Genomic DNA, 17,470 nt, shown 5'->3' on the forward strand with positions numbered 1-17,470 from the left:
CAGGGTGCAAAAACTGAAAACTAATTCCAAGTGACTCGGGTTGGGATCCACGACCAAACTGTAATGCCTTTATCCAATCACCCAATGTGCAACCAAACAGTTAAAGTCCTCAGCAAGACTATTAGAAACCCACTTAGACGTAGAAATACCAATTCTATGAACACCAAAAGAGAGGAGATACCTCCAAGGGGCATCTTTGACTAGATATCTCACACCTCTTATGTCTGACAGCAGCATGATTTCTCTGGAGATAGATTTGACTGGTTTCCATATGATTCCTCACAATTGGCTATGTTGGCTGGGCCTGGTGGGTGTTAAAGATGAAATCATCTGGAGGGCCATAAACTGCTCATCACTAAGCTGCAGAGTAGAATTTTGCACCATTTTACACTCTGGTCAGGTGTAAATACTATTTCCTGCCCTCCTCACACAGGAAGTAATTTCTCTTATAGAAATAGTAGACCTTTTTTAGGGGCACCAGAATTAGTAGCTCTGGGAAGTAACCGTGAAGGCTTCAATTTCCAGTACTTTACAGTTCCCAAATGAGAAGAGTTTATGGCAGAAGGTTCCATTCTTCACTCAATGTGCATGCCCTAGGGTGCGACTCTTGCTCCTGTCAGTGCCTGAAGACTGCCATTACAGCTCTAGTTTGATTGAGTGTAGACCACACCTGTGTGAGAATGACCACTGAAGAGAAACCAACCCAGAATTCTGGTATGCAATATGTCCTCCTTTATCACATATATCTGGGTGAGTTGTCAGGTAACTTATTGGTGGAGGAGAACATGTGCTATCCAAGCACAGTGAAAAGGAATGCCTGTCTAAAAGAAGCATTTTGCTGTGTGCAAGTATCATCTGATATTGTTACAAAAGTGGAAGACTGAGGCAATGTGGAAGCAGGGCACAGCTCTGGCAAAGACACCCCATAAAGGAAAAAAGCTGAAGAGGCAGAGGCCCTTGTGAAGTACTCTTGGAGGGCTATGGTGTCGGCCTGCCAAGCTGTAGCTGCACAGAACAGCTTTCATTGCCCATTTGGCAAAATGTTACGAAGACATGAGGAGGCCTTTACTTCATCTCTGATAACAGACAATTGATTTGTGGGACAATTCACATAAAATGCTTATCTTTATAGACCTAATGGGTGAGAAGGGGAAAGAAGCAATGTAGTTAACTAAGATGATGTCTTGAGCCAAATACTATAGTAATACCATACCACCTTAGATAGGAACAGTAGATCTGTTCACTGCTTCAACATGACATACAGAAGGTCAGCTCATAAAGTGTAAGGTTACAGCCACTCTTCTAGTAGAAATAATCAAAACAACCACCTTACCTTCCTGTTTTAAGAGTATAGAGTCACTCATAGCAAATAACTCAGAAGTGTTTCATTATCACCAGTGAGTGCTACTTAGCTGTTTAAAGCCAGGTTCATTGGACGTAGTTGGATGAAGACTGAGCAAACTCCCTTAAGGAAAGGCTTTGTAGTACAGAGGGTTAAAATAGTAGAGCCTTTGATGGGCTCATGATAACAAGATTAACATGGACAGAAAGACTTTTGAGGGTAGTGATAAGAGGAACAGATTACAAAGAGCAATGAACTGGGTCAGAGTCAGAACAAACAGCAAACCTGATCTCCTTGGCAGCATATAAGCAGTAGGTAGAAGGGTTCCTGGATGTCTGGATGGTATGCCCAGGCTGTCTTTCCTGGGTTAGTCTACCCTAGCAAAAGTAGAGTTGCTAGGATCAGGTGTCAAAAGAATGCCCCCGTTGTGAGAAAGGTGACTAGTGAGCTGCAGAGGCTGCCAGTAAGTGCTGCAATGGCAGTGTTATGAATGATGGAGTGCCACAGTCTCTTACGTGGTCACCAAGGTAACTTTGGTGGTTGTCCCTGTGAATCTTGGCAACCATTTGAGTATGGAAGGAAGTTGAGGAAAGGTATAGAAGAAGTTGTTGCTGTACCTGAGAAGGAAGACAGTCCTGATGAGCTATTGCCCATCTTCTCTCTTGAGGGCTTATCTAACCCAAGTGATGAATGATAGAGTTGATGATCTAGAGGACAATTTGGCATTCATTCAAGGTGGAAGTTGTTCAGATCTTATACTCTGCTATCTTCTGACTGAAACAGGAATTGCCACTAAAAAAAAAAGTAGCCTGGTTAAGTACCAGTTCAAGGAAGCAGTAGAGTGACCTTGTGCTACTCTGTTGGTTCTTGTAGAAGGTTGTCATAATGCTCTCTGTGTTAATATGTATTGTGTGGCCCAAAAGCATTGTTGGGAATGCCCTAATTGCCTTCATTGCTGCTAACAAGTCAAGGGCATAGGTGTGAACTTAGGCTTCTGCTCATATCCACTTCTTAGGCACCTGAACTGGTATGCAGTGTGCACTTCATTCCTTAAGGGCTGTGTCTCTGGTCACCAGGAAGAAGACTGATGGTAACCTGAGGGTCACCTCCTTCAAGAAGAGATAGTACTATGTATACTACACCAAGGAATGACTATTGCAAGGTACCCAGACAACAAATGTCAGAGGACACACACAGGTCTTGATACTGTAACAGAAATCAGTGTTGTAGAAATGTAACAGACAATCTCACAAGGAATCACTGCCATGCAGAAGTTGTCCAAGCAGAAGTTGACACTGTCCTACCATTTAGGTAGAAGTCTGGATAGGCTACTAGTCTGGCCATAGTGGGTAAGCTATTTGTGGGTGGGTAAGTATGTGCCTTCTATGAGTTCCCAGAGTGAATGCTTAACTGGAAGAATCAGTGGCATCTCACTTGTCTGGTCAAGACATGACAGTGTGGACCCAAGGCAGCTACATGCCATCTTTTCAAACAGAAGCAATACTTGTCAAATGATGGGAGCTTGCTCCTCCAGCTGAACACATTTTTGAAATGGGAACTTCAACACTGTATGCCTGTGAAAGGGTGCAGATGGCTTACATAGAGAAAAAGATACCAGGACTTAATAGGAAGCAGAAGCAACAGAAGAGAAGAGACCTAACAAAAAGAGCCTATCAGCACAGCCATTCAATGAAGCCAACATAAGAACTCTCACAAGCAGTTAAAAAAGAAATGAAGAGGACAGGAGCCATATCATGAGGCATAACCAATAAGGACATTTTTTCAGCTCTAGAATGTTCCAAGCAAAGTCCAGAACATGTTCAGAATCCATATACCCAAATGCACAGATGGTAACTCAAAGAATCAGTTACAGATAAGCAATGTGTTTGTACACAGAGTACCACCTCAAAAATCCTGGGAAAATTGCAAGAGTAGGGTTTTGAGACTAGTGAAAAGTAAACAAAAAGGATGTTAACTCAAAAGAGACAGTCTTAAATGCAGGTAATTTTGGAAGCAAAATATGCACTTGGACTGTTTGTATCACTAACAGTTAACAAACTTATGTCTGTGTCAATTAAACTTCGCGAAAAGATTGTACAGAAAGTTCTCAGTTTGACTCGATGTAAAGATGGTTGTGCTGGGGTTGGCCAACTTTAAGTTGCTGAAGGCTAGGGTGCTGCGTCTAAGGGTCTTGCATAAGTGGCTTGAATGTGGAAGCGTATACCAGGATGCACGTTGTACTGTCAATGAAGAGAACTTCTATACTCTTCTCAGGGGTGTTTGGCTGCATGATAGCTGGAGACTTCAGTATTTTGCCAAAGTTGGTATTCGGCCTCTTCCATATTGTACTTTACTTAGAATTCTTATATTGCTGTGTTTTTTCTTCCAAAACAACAGCATTCTAATTTATATACTACTTAAGCGAATCTGAGAGTGATTGCAAAGAGTTCTGAAATACCTATGCAACCTCCATCAAAATGGCAAACAAAGTAAGCGAATTTAAGTGGTGCGGGTTGAAGCAAAAAAAATTTTTTTTTCACATATGAGCTGATTAGATTTCAGCTAGTGATGACTAAGACTGGTATTGTAGTGGACAGTCATCCCAGTGACAATAGAATAGAATACAATAGAAAAGTCATCCCAGTGTGCAGCTGCTATGAAAAAGGCAAATTCATGTTAGGCGTACTTAAGAAACGAATGAAAAACAAAACCACCAAGATCATACTGTCTTTATGCAGAACTGTAATAACAGAGTTAGTATGCATATATATCATTTGATGGGAAATAAAGGTGGAATGTACATCATGTATGCAACTCAGAAGGCACTGTTGTATTCATGTTCTGCCACAGGCAGCTGGTTGGCCACTGTTGACAGTGCCGGAAATAATGGAACCATGTTCTGATTCAGCATAGCCCCCCTTATGTTCTTAGAAGGGGAGGTAAAGTTCTGCAAAGGTAGCCAGTTTATGTAATGTTGCATATTCTGCCAATGTAGTCCTTAAAAAGCATTGTGGAAGTGGGGAAAAAGTTCTGCTGTAATTATATAGGAGCAGGGTATGTCCACAAGTGAGACTATTTATCTTACTGTATCAGTAAAATGTGTCACAGTATGCATATTCAGTATTTTTATCGTCTAGTCATAGTGATTGGACAGCATCTGTTTGTTTTAATGAGGCATGGCCTTTAATTCTGTTTGAGCGTGAGTTTTAGGATGTTATAAAGACTAGCAGGGTTGAGAAAATGAGGCAGTTTGTAAATGACTTGCAAGTTAAGCTCAAACTTTAATTTGACATTGAAGATAAGGATATACATATATAAGGAAATTATAATAAATTATTATTTTTTCACCAGGTCCTAATAGTTATAGGTAGGAAGTGTTTGTAGCAAGAGGTAATTCAGACAAGTAGTTTGGGTACTAGTATTTCAGGTGCAGCAATGAGAAGGAGGAGAAGAGCTTCTATGTGTGTTGCTGCTGTTACTGGATGCTTAGCAGAGAAGTTTTGCCTCCTCAGTGCTGTCTTAATACAGAGTTTGCTCCCTTAGGGTGACCATAAATCAGAGATGATAGCACCACCAACCCCCAGAATCACAGGATTTTTAAATATTTTTAGTTTTTAAATTGCTTAGTTTCAGACTGTAATTCATGTTGAACATACAGAATAGATACTTATTATCAAAGTTGTCTGGAAAGCAAAGTGGTTTAGCTCCTTATGCCACTTCATGAAAAGAAGGGAACACAGTGTGTGGATTTGGGTGATATTTTAAGCCCTGGGTTATATAGCCTGGATTTAAAGTTGCTGGAGGGTGGCTGCTGTGTATAACAGGCACAGTGGGGGGGGGTGTCCTAAGGCACCATATTTCCCTCATTTCTCCAACTGGTATCCCAGGGGACACTGCACTGGAGCACTGAGAGATGCAGGGTGATGGCTGCCAAAACTGGGCACACTGAGCAGCTGCCATCCATTCCCCTGTTCCTGCCATTGCTGGTTTGATCATGAACATTCATGCTCTCATACTATTGCAAGGAGTGCAGGGTGGGCTTCTTGGACTGTGGGGCCTGAGCTTAATGCTAGGCTTGGAAGCCCAGTGTAAGGTATGAGTGCTGCAGCACTCAGCCGTGGTGCAGTTCAGCCTGTGTGTTCCCCACAGTGTTTATCTGTGTTCATGTGGGGTGCTGACAGGCAGAATTGCTCCCCTGCCAACCCAACTCATGAGAACTTGGCAAGTGAGGTTTGTGGGGGCAGACGGGAAGGGCTCATTCAGCTTGGTTTTCTCTCAAGGGAGTGAAGCTGAGTGAGTCTTTACTCTCCAGCATGCCTCCTCTGTCTCAGACCTTGAGTAAGGCTTAAGAACCAGGAGGTGTGGGGTTACCTAGAGAACTTTGTCTGGGTCTCTTGACTACTTTGCCTCTAGTTTTAACTTGATTGTGGCTTAGTGTGTGTTCCTGAAACCTCAGATCCATCCATAGGTTACTTGAGGTGCAAACCCGGTCAGTGATTTGTGGCTACTAAGTTATATGGTGCTTTGAAAGGTAGGTTGGCTCTTTTATTTGAAAGAGCATAATCCCTTGTACTATGACTTGGATGTGAATTTAGGAATTCAACTTGTAAACTGCTAATAAAATTTGGAAAACAGCTTTGCAGCACCAAGTGAAATGATTCTAGTTCCTCTAGAATTCAAAGCAATCAGATTTATTGTAAGCCTTAAATTATCCTCTCCCTGCCCTGGCAAATAGATTCCATGTGGTCATGATACATTCATGTACTGAGGTCTGTTAACCAGAGTTTCTTTTAATATTTTAACATTCCTGTTGATTATAGAACTGGGCCTAGAATTTGTACATGTGGTTATGGTCCTTGCCACATTTAGGGATAACTGATATATAGACACTAGAACGTCCTCATTTTTCATATTCTCAGTAAGGCATTAAATTTCTTTCATGCACACAGATACTGCAAGTATCTCCTTTTGCTGCAAATCCAGTTCTGGAAGGACCAAACCTGAAAAGAAGCTTCTGTAATTTTGTCTTAAAGGCCTATAGTTGATAGATAGTTCAGAATGTTTTTTCAAAACTCCTTATTTATCTTACTTGTTTCCTGCAAGAAACCAGAGGCAGCTTAAATAATCTTCCTTCTCTTCATTTTATCCTAACAACAACCTTGGTTCGGCTGAGAGGGAGTTACTGGTCCACAGTCGCCCAGTGAGTTTTATGGCAGGGTGTGGTATAGAACTCAGATCTTTCAAGTCCTGGTCCTAACCACTATGCCAACATAACTCTAAATATATATCTTTTGGAAATCAATCAATCTCTCTCTCCCTCCCCCCCTCCCTCCCTCCCCCCCCACACACAAAATACCTTTGCTCCAGATTGCTTGTTGTCTTAACCAAAATGGCAGAACTTTGCAAGACCTTTCTCCACTTTCCCAATACTTGGCAAAATCTATTTCTGGTGAATGTCATCTACTTAGTACATTATAGTCTTGGGACTTTGTTTTTTTGTCGGGGTTTTTTTTTTTTTTTGGTCCTGTATGAATTCAAACATTTTCTTGTGATATATGCAATAATCTTTCCTTTCATATGAGCCTTAGAAACCTTCCACTCAGTAGCACAGAATGTTGTTGACCCTTATTAATCTTAAATATATTCATTAAGTACAGAAACTATGTGTTTTTAAAACTATCAGCATTAAGTAATTAACTATTTATACACCAAGTGCCAAAGGTTTAGGCAATTTAATTCCTAAATGAATAGGGGCACACTCTCAAGTTAGCCATTATATGAGTACCACATACTGTCACACACTGAAATAGTAGAGAAAAAATGCACTAATCTAAAACCATGTTGCTGCACAACTGAAAAATCATACAGTTCTTTCCCAAAGGATGCAACATATACCTTGTATCAATCATCCCACACTTAAGATGTATAAAGCCCTCAGTGTTGCATAGATTGCAAACTCAAATCTGTAGGGGAATTGTTCATGCTTGGAAATTGGGTCCAGGAATATCTTTTTAAAGATCCTTAAGTTTGCAAAACAGTTGCTTTTTTGTTGAGAGTACTCAAATCCCTAACACTTGAAGGGCAGGAGACATAGTTTTACAGCCTATGCAAAGCTTTATAGAAGTTTCACATACATAGAACTCATATGCGATGCATATTTGAAGGCAACATACTCTTCACTTAAATTTCCAAAGCATTCCACCTCCACAGAAAAAAACAAATATGCAAACAAAATCAGCATTGTATATGTAAAACATCTAAGATTTTTTAAGGGTACCATCCAGTTGGGGATGCTTGAAAGCCCGCAAACTTGGAGACCTAGGAGCATCCAGTGCAGAGCAGGAAAGCCTGTGGAGGTGGTCTTTGTTAGCCTACTCCTGTTGCTTTGAAGTTTTGCTAGATGACTGTTTTCTACTGTCTAGCAATGGTCTTCTGAGTGAGAGGGAGGGATACATGAATGGAATGGTCTCAAAATAACTTGTATTGTAGGCTTCAGTCTTGTTGGAGTACTGTTTGCTTGTTTTCATTAGGTGCAGCTAGTCATTATTTTGGCTGTGTTGAATGTGAAAATGTGAAGCGGTGCAGTTTTCACATGATAATATTTGTTCAGGATGCATCTGCCCTAGGACAGAATTCTAATGAGGAAGTGGAAGAGCTTCAGTAATAATGGGTCAGACAACAGGGCATGATTCATTGTGGATCCATGGTGAGCTGTGGTGCCCCGAAAGCACCAAATTGTATGTCCAACCCCTGAGAACTTGGATAAAACTCTAGATCAGAACAGATCATGGGTTCTGTGGGGCTTTAACTCTTGTAACATGGTTCACATGGCGCAGTGCTCCCCAAGGGCTGATTGCATAATCAAAGCGACAGTTGCACATCCCACAGTTTTACCCATGCTGTGTTTTCATGTTGTGTGAACAGCCCAAGTGTTCGTATCAAGATGGCAAATCCTACCCTTTATCTCCTTGTTGAGAATTCCAGGCACAAAACTAGGAGTACTATTTATAGATAGGTTGTTAAACATAAGAGTAGGTTCAGCATATAATGAAGGTACAGATTTTTTCACAAGGTTTATGGAAATACTGAAATCAGTATGTCATCTCTGCCATTTGTCATTGTCTGAAATTTGCCAAAATGCTGTATAATTTACTTTGCACTAATTTAGTGAAGTATTTTAATGTTTGCAGTCCTGTCCATGCCTATGGTGATGTAGTACATTAACATTGATGTGCATTTTATGGCTGAGAACCGCACATTTCTACCTCCTTACATTACTGCCTACAGCACTGATATGAAAACTCGACTCTGCCCAAATTATAGATGGACATTAGTACTGATGAACATCTTCTTCCTTTCTTTGGAAATTTGGTTTCAAAACACTCAACCAACATGAGTGTTGAACTTTTGAAATTAATGACAGGGGTAGCAGAGCAGCTTTTTATAGAAAAGTGGATGATATCTTTTGCCTTGCAGTGACTTTTTTAAAGCACCACACTCTTTTAAATGCGTGAATTAGAGGCCTTGGCTGGACAAGATCAGAGTGGTACTGAATGTTGTGGTAGTCAACTGTCCTAAAAGTTCAAGATATCTAAAAAGTACCTCCCTGCATGAGGCTGCTCAGTGGTTTGATTATCATACCGGAGTAGAGGAAGAATCTGTGGTTTTTGTACAAGGTTTAGATATGTGAACACTTTATTGGAAATAGGGAACGTTTTTTGTTCTCTGAAAAATCAAGCAGTTTTGGATTATGAAATATTTGAATGATGAATAAAAACTTTAAGACATGGTGTTTGTATATTGCTACCTAGTGTTTATTCCACCAAAATGGCTTTTAATAACTAAACAAATGTTTTTATAAATATTCTGGAAATTTTGAAACCATAGTGGGGGAGAGTAGTCTTATCTGGAAAGTTCCCAGCATAATTATCTTTTATTTTACTTACTAAAATTATTGATCATGTATCTTTAACTGATAGGGTGATACTCCAAATCATGTTCCATCAAGAAAATGACAGTTTGGATTTTTTTTCTCTAGAACTTTGTGTTTATTATTAATATATAATTAATATTAGAGAGTATTCCAGTTAGATGCTATCCTGCCACTGCCACCACATAAAACAGAACATGTGAATGGAGGTTTGTTTGTTTGTTTGTTTATACCACAGCACAGGGATGCTCTGGGTGGGTTACAATAAAATACAATAAAACCAACAATATATCAAAACAAAATAAAGTAAAAAAAAACCAATTTAAAACACAGAAGTTAATGGCAGAGAAAAAAAATGAAAGCAAAGCATGCAGCAATCAAAGATAAATGCAGTGTTAAAAACCAATTTAGCCATCATAAGACCTGGAAAATAAAAAGGTCTTCACCTGCCACCAGAAAGCAAGCAGCAACAGCACCAGGCAAACCTCCTGGAAACATACTCCATGGATGTGGTACAACCAAAGGGAAAACTCTCCTGTCACCCCCTTTGAGGGCCAATCTTCATCAGCAGCCATGTTGCTCTGTTCTGAACTAGTTGGAGTGTCCTGCCCAGACAGGTTATTCTGCCTATGTTTCTTCTGGTGCTACTTAAAGCTTGGGTCTCCAGACCTCACTCACTTCCACAGTTTTTAATAAAGTTTCAGTTAGACTTCAGTGTTGGGTAATACTCCCTTAGCTATAACATCTTCAACTAGGGCTATCAAAACCCAGTATCTTGGTTCCTGTGGTATAAGCATGGGATTAAGACCACTACTAGTGACAGCCTTTCAAAGTGAACTAAAACTAAGTTTAATTGGAATTGTCTAGTGCCATAAATTAGTGCCATAATCTCTGATTTCTCCTTCAGATTATGGAACTTGGTGAAGTTCCTAAATGTATTAAGTTTAACTTGGTTGGGTAATAAAATTATGCTTGGCATACGAGATTTAAAAGTTCATCTTGTTCGGTGATAAACTTAGTTAATGTGTAACTGGTTTTAATTTTAATAGTATTATAAACAAAGAAATGATGCATTATACATTTATTGTCATTTTGCATTCAAAATTTCCAGACATTTTACATCTAGGCAACCTCCTTAGGTTGTTTAGTCACACTGACAAAGCCCTTTTTGATTCTACCACTGTCTTTGAAAAATATGAGGAGGTGGGAGTTATAGTTCTCTTGTTGCTTTTCTAACTTTGTTGTTTAAGGATCTGTTGCCTTGGAAAGATGCTGGAGATTTGTTAGATGGATTTGAAAATTTTGAGACAAATTTTCAAGAGATTGTTAACAGGACAGGACAGGACAGGAGTATGGTGTTTTCCACTAGGGCAGAAATAAGCTAGAGCTGTTACAAGGAATCAGATAGAAACTGAAGTGGCTGGTGATGCACAAGAAAGTTTTTGTGAAAATGGTTCACTTCTGAGTCAGTCTGGAAAAAGGACTGTTGCATTACCAAAGATGAAAGATATTTCCAATATTTTAAATAATTCTGCTTCACAAAAAGCCTAACCTTGAGGATCTTATACATGCACTAAATCCTCTGCGAAGGAATATATATGATGCAGTTTACTTAGTTTTCTTCTTGATGTAAATAACAATTCATGTGTTCATGCTAGCTAGGGATGATGAAGGTCATAGGCCAAAAAATTTGGAGGGTCGCAAGTTGCCTATCCTTATAAGACAGCATTATCAAAAAACAAGAGTATCAGCAGCTCAATATGAACAACTAGGAGTGTTACTCACTGTTCTTAAGCATTTTATTTTCAGCAACATGAACATTAGCATGATACCAATTTGAGGCTAATATTTGCTCATTTGGGATTTCAGTAAGTTTTGAAGACAAAGGAAGAGGCATTGTTCAGAAATGTCTTCATTTTTGGAGATCTGTTGCAGCTTACCTATGTGAATTTATCAGCCTGAGTTTGAAATATTAACAAACAGTGAGATTAGACATGCTATTGGGAGCACTGGGATGGTCAGCCTCTGACATTCTTTAGCCTCACTGAGTTGGAAATTAATATTTACCCAAATGATGATGAGAGTTATGCTTCTCTCCCAGACAGTCTTGAGGGTTAGAGTTAGGTGTTCGATGTTGCCAAAGCTGTTTTACAGTGAATATTAAGTACTGATGGTATACTCACTAGAATTATTTGTTCAGTTACTTATGAAGGAGGACTCCTTTATCTCATGCCAACTGCGAAAATTTGTGAAAATTTTAATGAGATGACGCTTTCATCTGAATGTGGGCCTTCAGTTGAGATATTTGCATTTGATCGCATTGGTAGCACAAATATGTCAGAAATAATTTATTGAAGAAATAAACAGGAAACTTGGTAAATTGGGGAAAGCTATTCCTGCAAGATTAGAAAGCTATCTAAAATGTTGAGATAGATCTAGCAAATCGAGTGTCAAGTTAAGGTAGTGAATTTCAATTATGAAGTATTTATCATGACACATTCCACCATTACTAAAATCCAAGTAAAAGAAGACACGTTCTTTTAATCAAGTCATGGAGCATTTTCTACCTAAGAAGCAACAGAATGATCAGAATTTCCTGTGAAAGTGGCCACAGCAGCTGCCCATTGTTTTGACAATGAAGTGAAAGAGACTAGAGGGAGCATGAGTAACAATCTTTTAAAATGATTGATCTCAATAAAAAGATGGAATAGAGTTTTGAGTGCCATAAATTGTTGTTTTAATGAAATTACTTTTTCACTATTGACCTTCATTTTAACGAAATTGTATTCTCACAAACTCAGTAGCAGGATTGCACTGTTTTTTTGATGTGCACAGAAGAGCATTACAGAACATGCAACTGCTTAGTAGAATGAGGTGACACTAAAACCTTAAATCCTGTGCCTGGTGCTGGTAGTGGTCTTGTGCTTACGAACTAAAAAACCTTGCCAGCTATATTGCTCATGGACATCAGCACCTGAAATTACTGACATTTAGCAAATATTTTGTCTTGACCATGTGTACTCTTCATGTTCTGTGCTTTGTTTCAGCTTAGTGTGTTAACAGTAAACATAATAAAAATATTAGGATATTCTTACACGTAAGCTTATGATTCTTATTATCAAATAAGACTGTTGCAGGATATGATGCTGCTTGTAATCTGCTTATTTATTCATTAATTTCCATGCCACCCAGTAGCCAAAGCTCTCTTCAGATTACAACAAGGTATAAAACAAAACAACAGAAGTGTCAGATCTGTTTATGGGCTGTCCACATATTATCTTGACAGTTACCTGGTTTTCATGCTTATCTCCTTAACACTGATACGGCCACATAATTTTGGCTTCTGTTGTATTGTAACAAGAAATGAATGTCTGGTGTTGCAGAACCTAAAATCCAGTTTGCTTTACATTTTATTTTACATTGTAACCCAACCAAAATAGTTTATCTTTTGACATTTCTTTCATATAATGCTATATTGTTAGACAAACTGGCATTCTGAATCTTAGGACTGCTTCTGTTTTCTATATTTTTAGTGAAATATAAATTTCACTAAATATGAAGATGAGCAGTAAATTTTGGATACCAGGGCCATCCTCTCTAATGGGATTACTTTACAGGGACCATTAGAAACATGCAGAGTTTCAGAAAGATAGATCATTGTTGGAACTTAGCTATTGTTTGCAATTAAAACTGTACTCTGCTGAATTGTCTGGTGCTTTGCAAGCATCTTAATAGGAAAAGGGTGTACATATTGCTTCTGCATAGCAAACAACTTTGGCTTGAGACAGGTTATTTTTCAAAAGACATACTTGTTCCTGGATTGAATCAAGCTAACTACATAGGTGTTTTGGGGAAAAGCTTAGTGTTTGCAATCTGGTATAAAATGTCTTCTATTTGTATCTGACAAAGTATTTTATTTCCCCCCTCCAAATTATAAGCATGGAATTAAGGGACAATATTTAGAGGTGGCTTATATAAAAACACACATGAAAATGCTTGTCAGAAGGCTGCCTTTTGGGGGCAGGGGAGTAATCTGAATCAGTGTGCATCCACCATTCATTCTGTAGCCATGTACAGGAAAGAATGTTGGTGGATTGTATTTTTCTGTCACAGAAGTCATCTGAAAATGTAGTAGTAGTGGATATTGCTTTAGATTTCTAAAGTCAGGGAGTTTCTAAAATGAGTTTTTGCTTCATTGGTAATTGTTAACAATCACTGAAGTGAAGAGAGGCTTCAGTTCCAAGGTGAAATGCACAACTCTTACTAGATATGTTTCATATTTGTACATCAGCTACTGGCAAAATTACAAGTGCTGAAATGTAATACTAAAAGTCCATTGTTGGTTCATCCAACCTTGAAACTGGTCAGCTATCCTCTATGTTTCCTTATAAGCATATGCAGAAAAAGATGAAATCTAGATATTGTACATACCTGAATTATGTATTCCTATGTACCTGTGGGATAGAATGTATAAACTTAAGCAATTGCCAGGTATCTGAGGCCACAGTTGTTGCCACAGAATCAAGGCCAGTTTTAGGATTAAGGCACTGAATTTAGTTGTTAATATTCCCAGGGTGCCAAAGCAGGCATTCCCTGATTTAAGACACTCAAAGGGTTTGAAAAAGCCAGCTGTTGCTTAATTAGGAGAGTGACATGGATTATGGGAGCAGGGTGGAAGAACTGAAGAAAGGTAGTTACCACTCTATGCTTTGTTCATTTTGTGTTGTGGCAGTAAGAAAAATGTTTCAGTAAACTTTAATAATTAAAAATATGAATCATAAAATAGAGTTGGAACGTGCCATGAAGGCCATTGGGTCCAACTCCCTGCTGTTGCAGGACACCAATTTACACCATCCTACTCATATGGCTGTCCAGTTACTTTTTGAATGTCTGTAGTGTGAGAGAGTCCACCACCTCTCTTGGCAGCTGGTTCCACTGTCATATTGTTCTGATAGTGAGGAAGCTTTTAATTAATTAATGGGTAATTTTATATATAACATTTTTGGTAGAGCATTTTAACTATCTTGAATTGTTTTCTTTCTGTAAAGATTAAAATAAACTTGTGTTCAGCAAGGTCTTTCTAAAACTCTAGAGCTTTGGTTACAATATTCTCTTGTGACATGAAGAGTTTGACCTTTAATGTAAAGAGGGTATGTAAAATTGGCTTTAAGAATAATACTCTAACTGCAGGTTAGGAAATGTGGCAGACCAAATCAGAAGCCTATGTTACCAATTCCTGTATTAAGGCTTTTTGCCTCTGAAATTTTTCATTTTCTGGTTCAGGAAGGTTTAACACATGACAGCCTGAACAACCTTGGTTTTTAAAGCAAAACTGCCCAGAAAATAGAATCTGATGAATATGAGGTATATAAATGTCAAGACTGTATCTTAAAATAACAATGGACAGTGCTTGATACTGTGAGTTAAGCCGCATTAGAATACAGCATTTTCAGTGATTTGCTTTCTGTTTCTCCCCTGCAGTAGAAACTATGTTCCAACTTCCTGTCAACAACCTTGGCAGTTTAAGAAAAGCCCGGAAAACTGTGAAAAAGATACTAAGTGACATCGGTTTGGAATACTGTAAAGAGCATATAGAAGTAAGTAGGATCTTTCACTGAGTATTTGAATTGCAGTTGAATTAAAGGCTTCCACATTCCACTGGGGATATATTTAGTTGAAATGTTCAGGAGAACAGTTAATGATAGAACAAGGTCGTTCCATCTGTATGTGCTGAGAATTACCATTTTTGGCGGCCCTTAGTTGCCAACCAAAAGCCAGCCAAAAATTATAGTCACTTGCCTGGCTGATCCAGCAACCAAGGAAGCCCTAAACACAAAATGGGCTGTCCCCTGCCTCTTTTTTTTTTTTGGTGGAAAAGGGAAGCATGAAGCATTATGGCTGACTGGAGCCCAGGGAGACCCCATCTTCCCTTCCTGCTTCAGAACAGGAAAGGATAACAGCAAGGGTGAGGTCTAGCTGGTTTGGTGCTGGAGTCTTTAAGCATTTCACTTGCCTGGACAGCACAGCAATTAAACCATTCTTGGCTTTTCTCCAAACCATATCGGTGGGAAGGGAGGGAGGGTCACTGTGTGGTTGCTGGGTAGCCTTCCCACCTTTGTGGCTGTAAGACTGGGAGGAAGGCAAGGGGTTGTCACTTTTGCCAGGACAGTGGTGGCTTGCTCACCCTGCTAAGCAAGAATGCCTGTACCCTGTTTTTGAGGGAAGACTTAGGACAAGCTGGCTGCTGGCTGGAGCAGCTGTGACAGATGTTATAAGAGGAGTCACACCAACTGCTCCTCCATCACTGAAAGAGGGCCTTCTGGGTCTAAAGAGGGTTGGTAAAAGGGCAGATGTTGTACTTTTAAAACAGCCCAGCTTTGGAGGCAAATAACTGTGTATATCTTTTAGCTATCAGTTTCACTGTGATTGAATAGCCTTATATTCTATTTAGGTGAAGAAGTCCTTGAAGTAAGTTCTCTATTTGCAGTGGAAATCTGTTTATTTCTTACTACAATGTGACTCTGTGGACTCCTATATTTCAAAAATGTGTGAGATAACAATGCCAGGTTATGTAGTTTTTATGATACCGAAGTTGGGCATTGAAGTGCATTTTAATTACTGAATGTTGATTTTGTATATAGCCAATAAACTAGATTGATGTTAATGTCTAATTCATAGCTAAAACATAAAAATGCGCATTGTGTCTTTGTTTTAACTTTCAGAATTACTATACACATAAGCAGCTATAATTCATTTCATTGGGAATAATTTGAACACTAAATCCTTTGAAAACTGTGCACATCTAAAATACAGTGGGATCCAGTACTGATTACATATTGTGCTATCATTGCAATTCTTGATCATTTTTGTGAAGTCAAACTTGATGGTCTCTCTGGAACTCCAGCTGGGGACATGATTCTTCTATCCTCTCCCTTCAAATGCAGGTGTTTTGCACACTGCACATACTTCAAGTGGTAGTTGCAGCACCTTCCTGCTCCTTTACTTTTTGACAACCGTATGAGCAGTACCTCAGAGAACATTCTCAGTAAGGTTCCCGCTGAATCTAGCATTTTAGAGACTGCTCTTTTTTCTCCTATTAAAAAACCATATCTTTCTTACTAAGTCTTAGCAGAAGTTCAACCATTCTACTTAGCCTTTTTATGCTCCTATAAGTATTTCTATATCCATGCAGACATAAAAGTAAAAACTACTAGTAGTAAAAACTCCTTGCCTGAAATCAATGATTATGTACCTTGTGTAAGTGATTAGTGCATTACTGTAGTAGCTTCTACTCTGGGAAAAAATAAAAAACTGACTTTGTAGTAGGGAGAAAGTGGGATGAGGTCCAGTCAAAAGTATGCACTCTAAAGTCCTGTCCATTTTAAAACACATGTTAATTTCTTCTATTTAAAAAGAAAACAGAAATGCATTGTATTTTCTGAGACAAAGTCTGTCAGTCCCTGTACTTTTAATTTTTGGTTGTGTGATCTTTCATGAAGTTTCAAGAACAAAACATGAATGGTATATTATTTGGTGTATTTATTTATTTTATGCTATTTATGTTTTTACTTATTTTTTTCCATCATTGCAGGATTTTAAGCAGTTTGAACCGAATGACTTCTATCTGAAAAACACTACATGGGAAGATGTTGGATTGTGGGACCCTTCACTTACAAAAAATCAGGTTAGTAATGAACTTGTATAAAAGCTTCTTGAGTCTGAAGTAAATAAATACGAAACTACATTTTTACAATGACTGTTAACTGTTTTTGCAGTGCAATTTAGGCCTGTGATTTGCAGTAATTCCTCCTAATATCAGTAGGATTTAATATCAGATAAATGCACATAGGATTACCGCCTTGATACTGGTGTCTTTGGATGGGGTGGGACAGGACAGCCAGGTTGTAGCCTTAATGGAGATACTTACGATGAGATATACTTGCAAAGAAAATTTTACTTAATCCTAAGTAGCAATTTGGAGGCCTTTTAGAATTGTCTGAAAATTACAACAGAATTTTTTTTTCAAACGTTGGTGTTTCACATAGGCTTAGTACATTAAAATGTATTAGGGCATTATAAGAAACCCAGGTTTCAACAGTTTTGAGTGTTGGGCAGCACTGAAAATGAAGTAATGATCAAGGTGGTGGTTCAACTCCGATACCATGCCAAACTACGTTTATGGAAGTTTTAACTGTGAG

The 17,470-nt window shown here is 38.7% G+C and overlaps 1 protein-coding gene across 7 annotated transcripts in view; it reads left to right on the forward strand.

Moving 5' to 3' along the window:
• Positions 1–17,470, forward strand: part of LOC123035996 (activity dependent neuroprotector homeobox) — a 64,453-nt gene that overhangs the window by 40,630 nt on the left and 6,353 nt on the right. For 6 of the 7 annotated variants that reach the window (XM_044454751.1, XM_044454749.1, XM_044454747.1 and 3 more), the window contains 2 exons: positions 14,754–14,869; positions 16,864–16,956. In XM_044454751.1, coding sequence (XP_044310686.1) covers positions 14,762–14,869; positions 16,864–16,956 — 201 coding nt within the window. In that variant the 5' untranslated portion in view covers positions 14,754–14,761. Of the gene's footprint in view, positions 1–1,542; positions 2,505–14,753; positions 14,870–16,863; positions 16,957–17,470 lie in introns of those variants that run through there. The other variant, XM_044454752.1, reaches the window with a different exon arrangement.

This window comes from Varanus komodoensis, unplaced genomic scaffold (genome assembly GCF_004798865.1).
Source record: "Varanus komodoensis strain SLA01 unplaced genomic scaffold, ASM479886v1 scaffold8, whole genome shotgun sequence".
Classification (NCBI taxonomy): domain Eukaryota; kingdom Metazoa; phylum Chordata; class Lepidosauria; order Squamata; family Varanidae; genus Varanus; species Varanus komodoensis.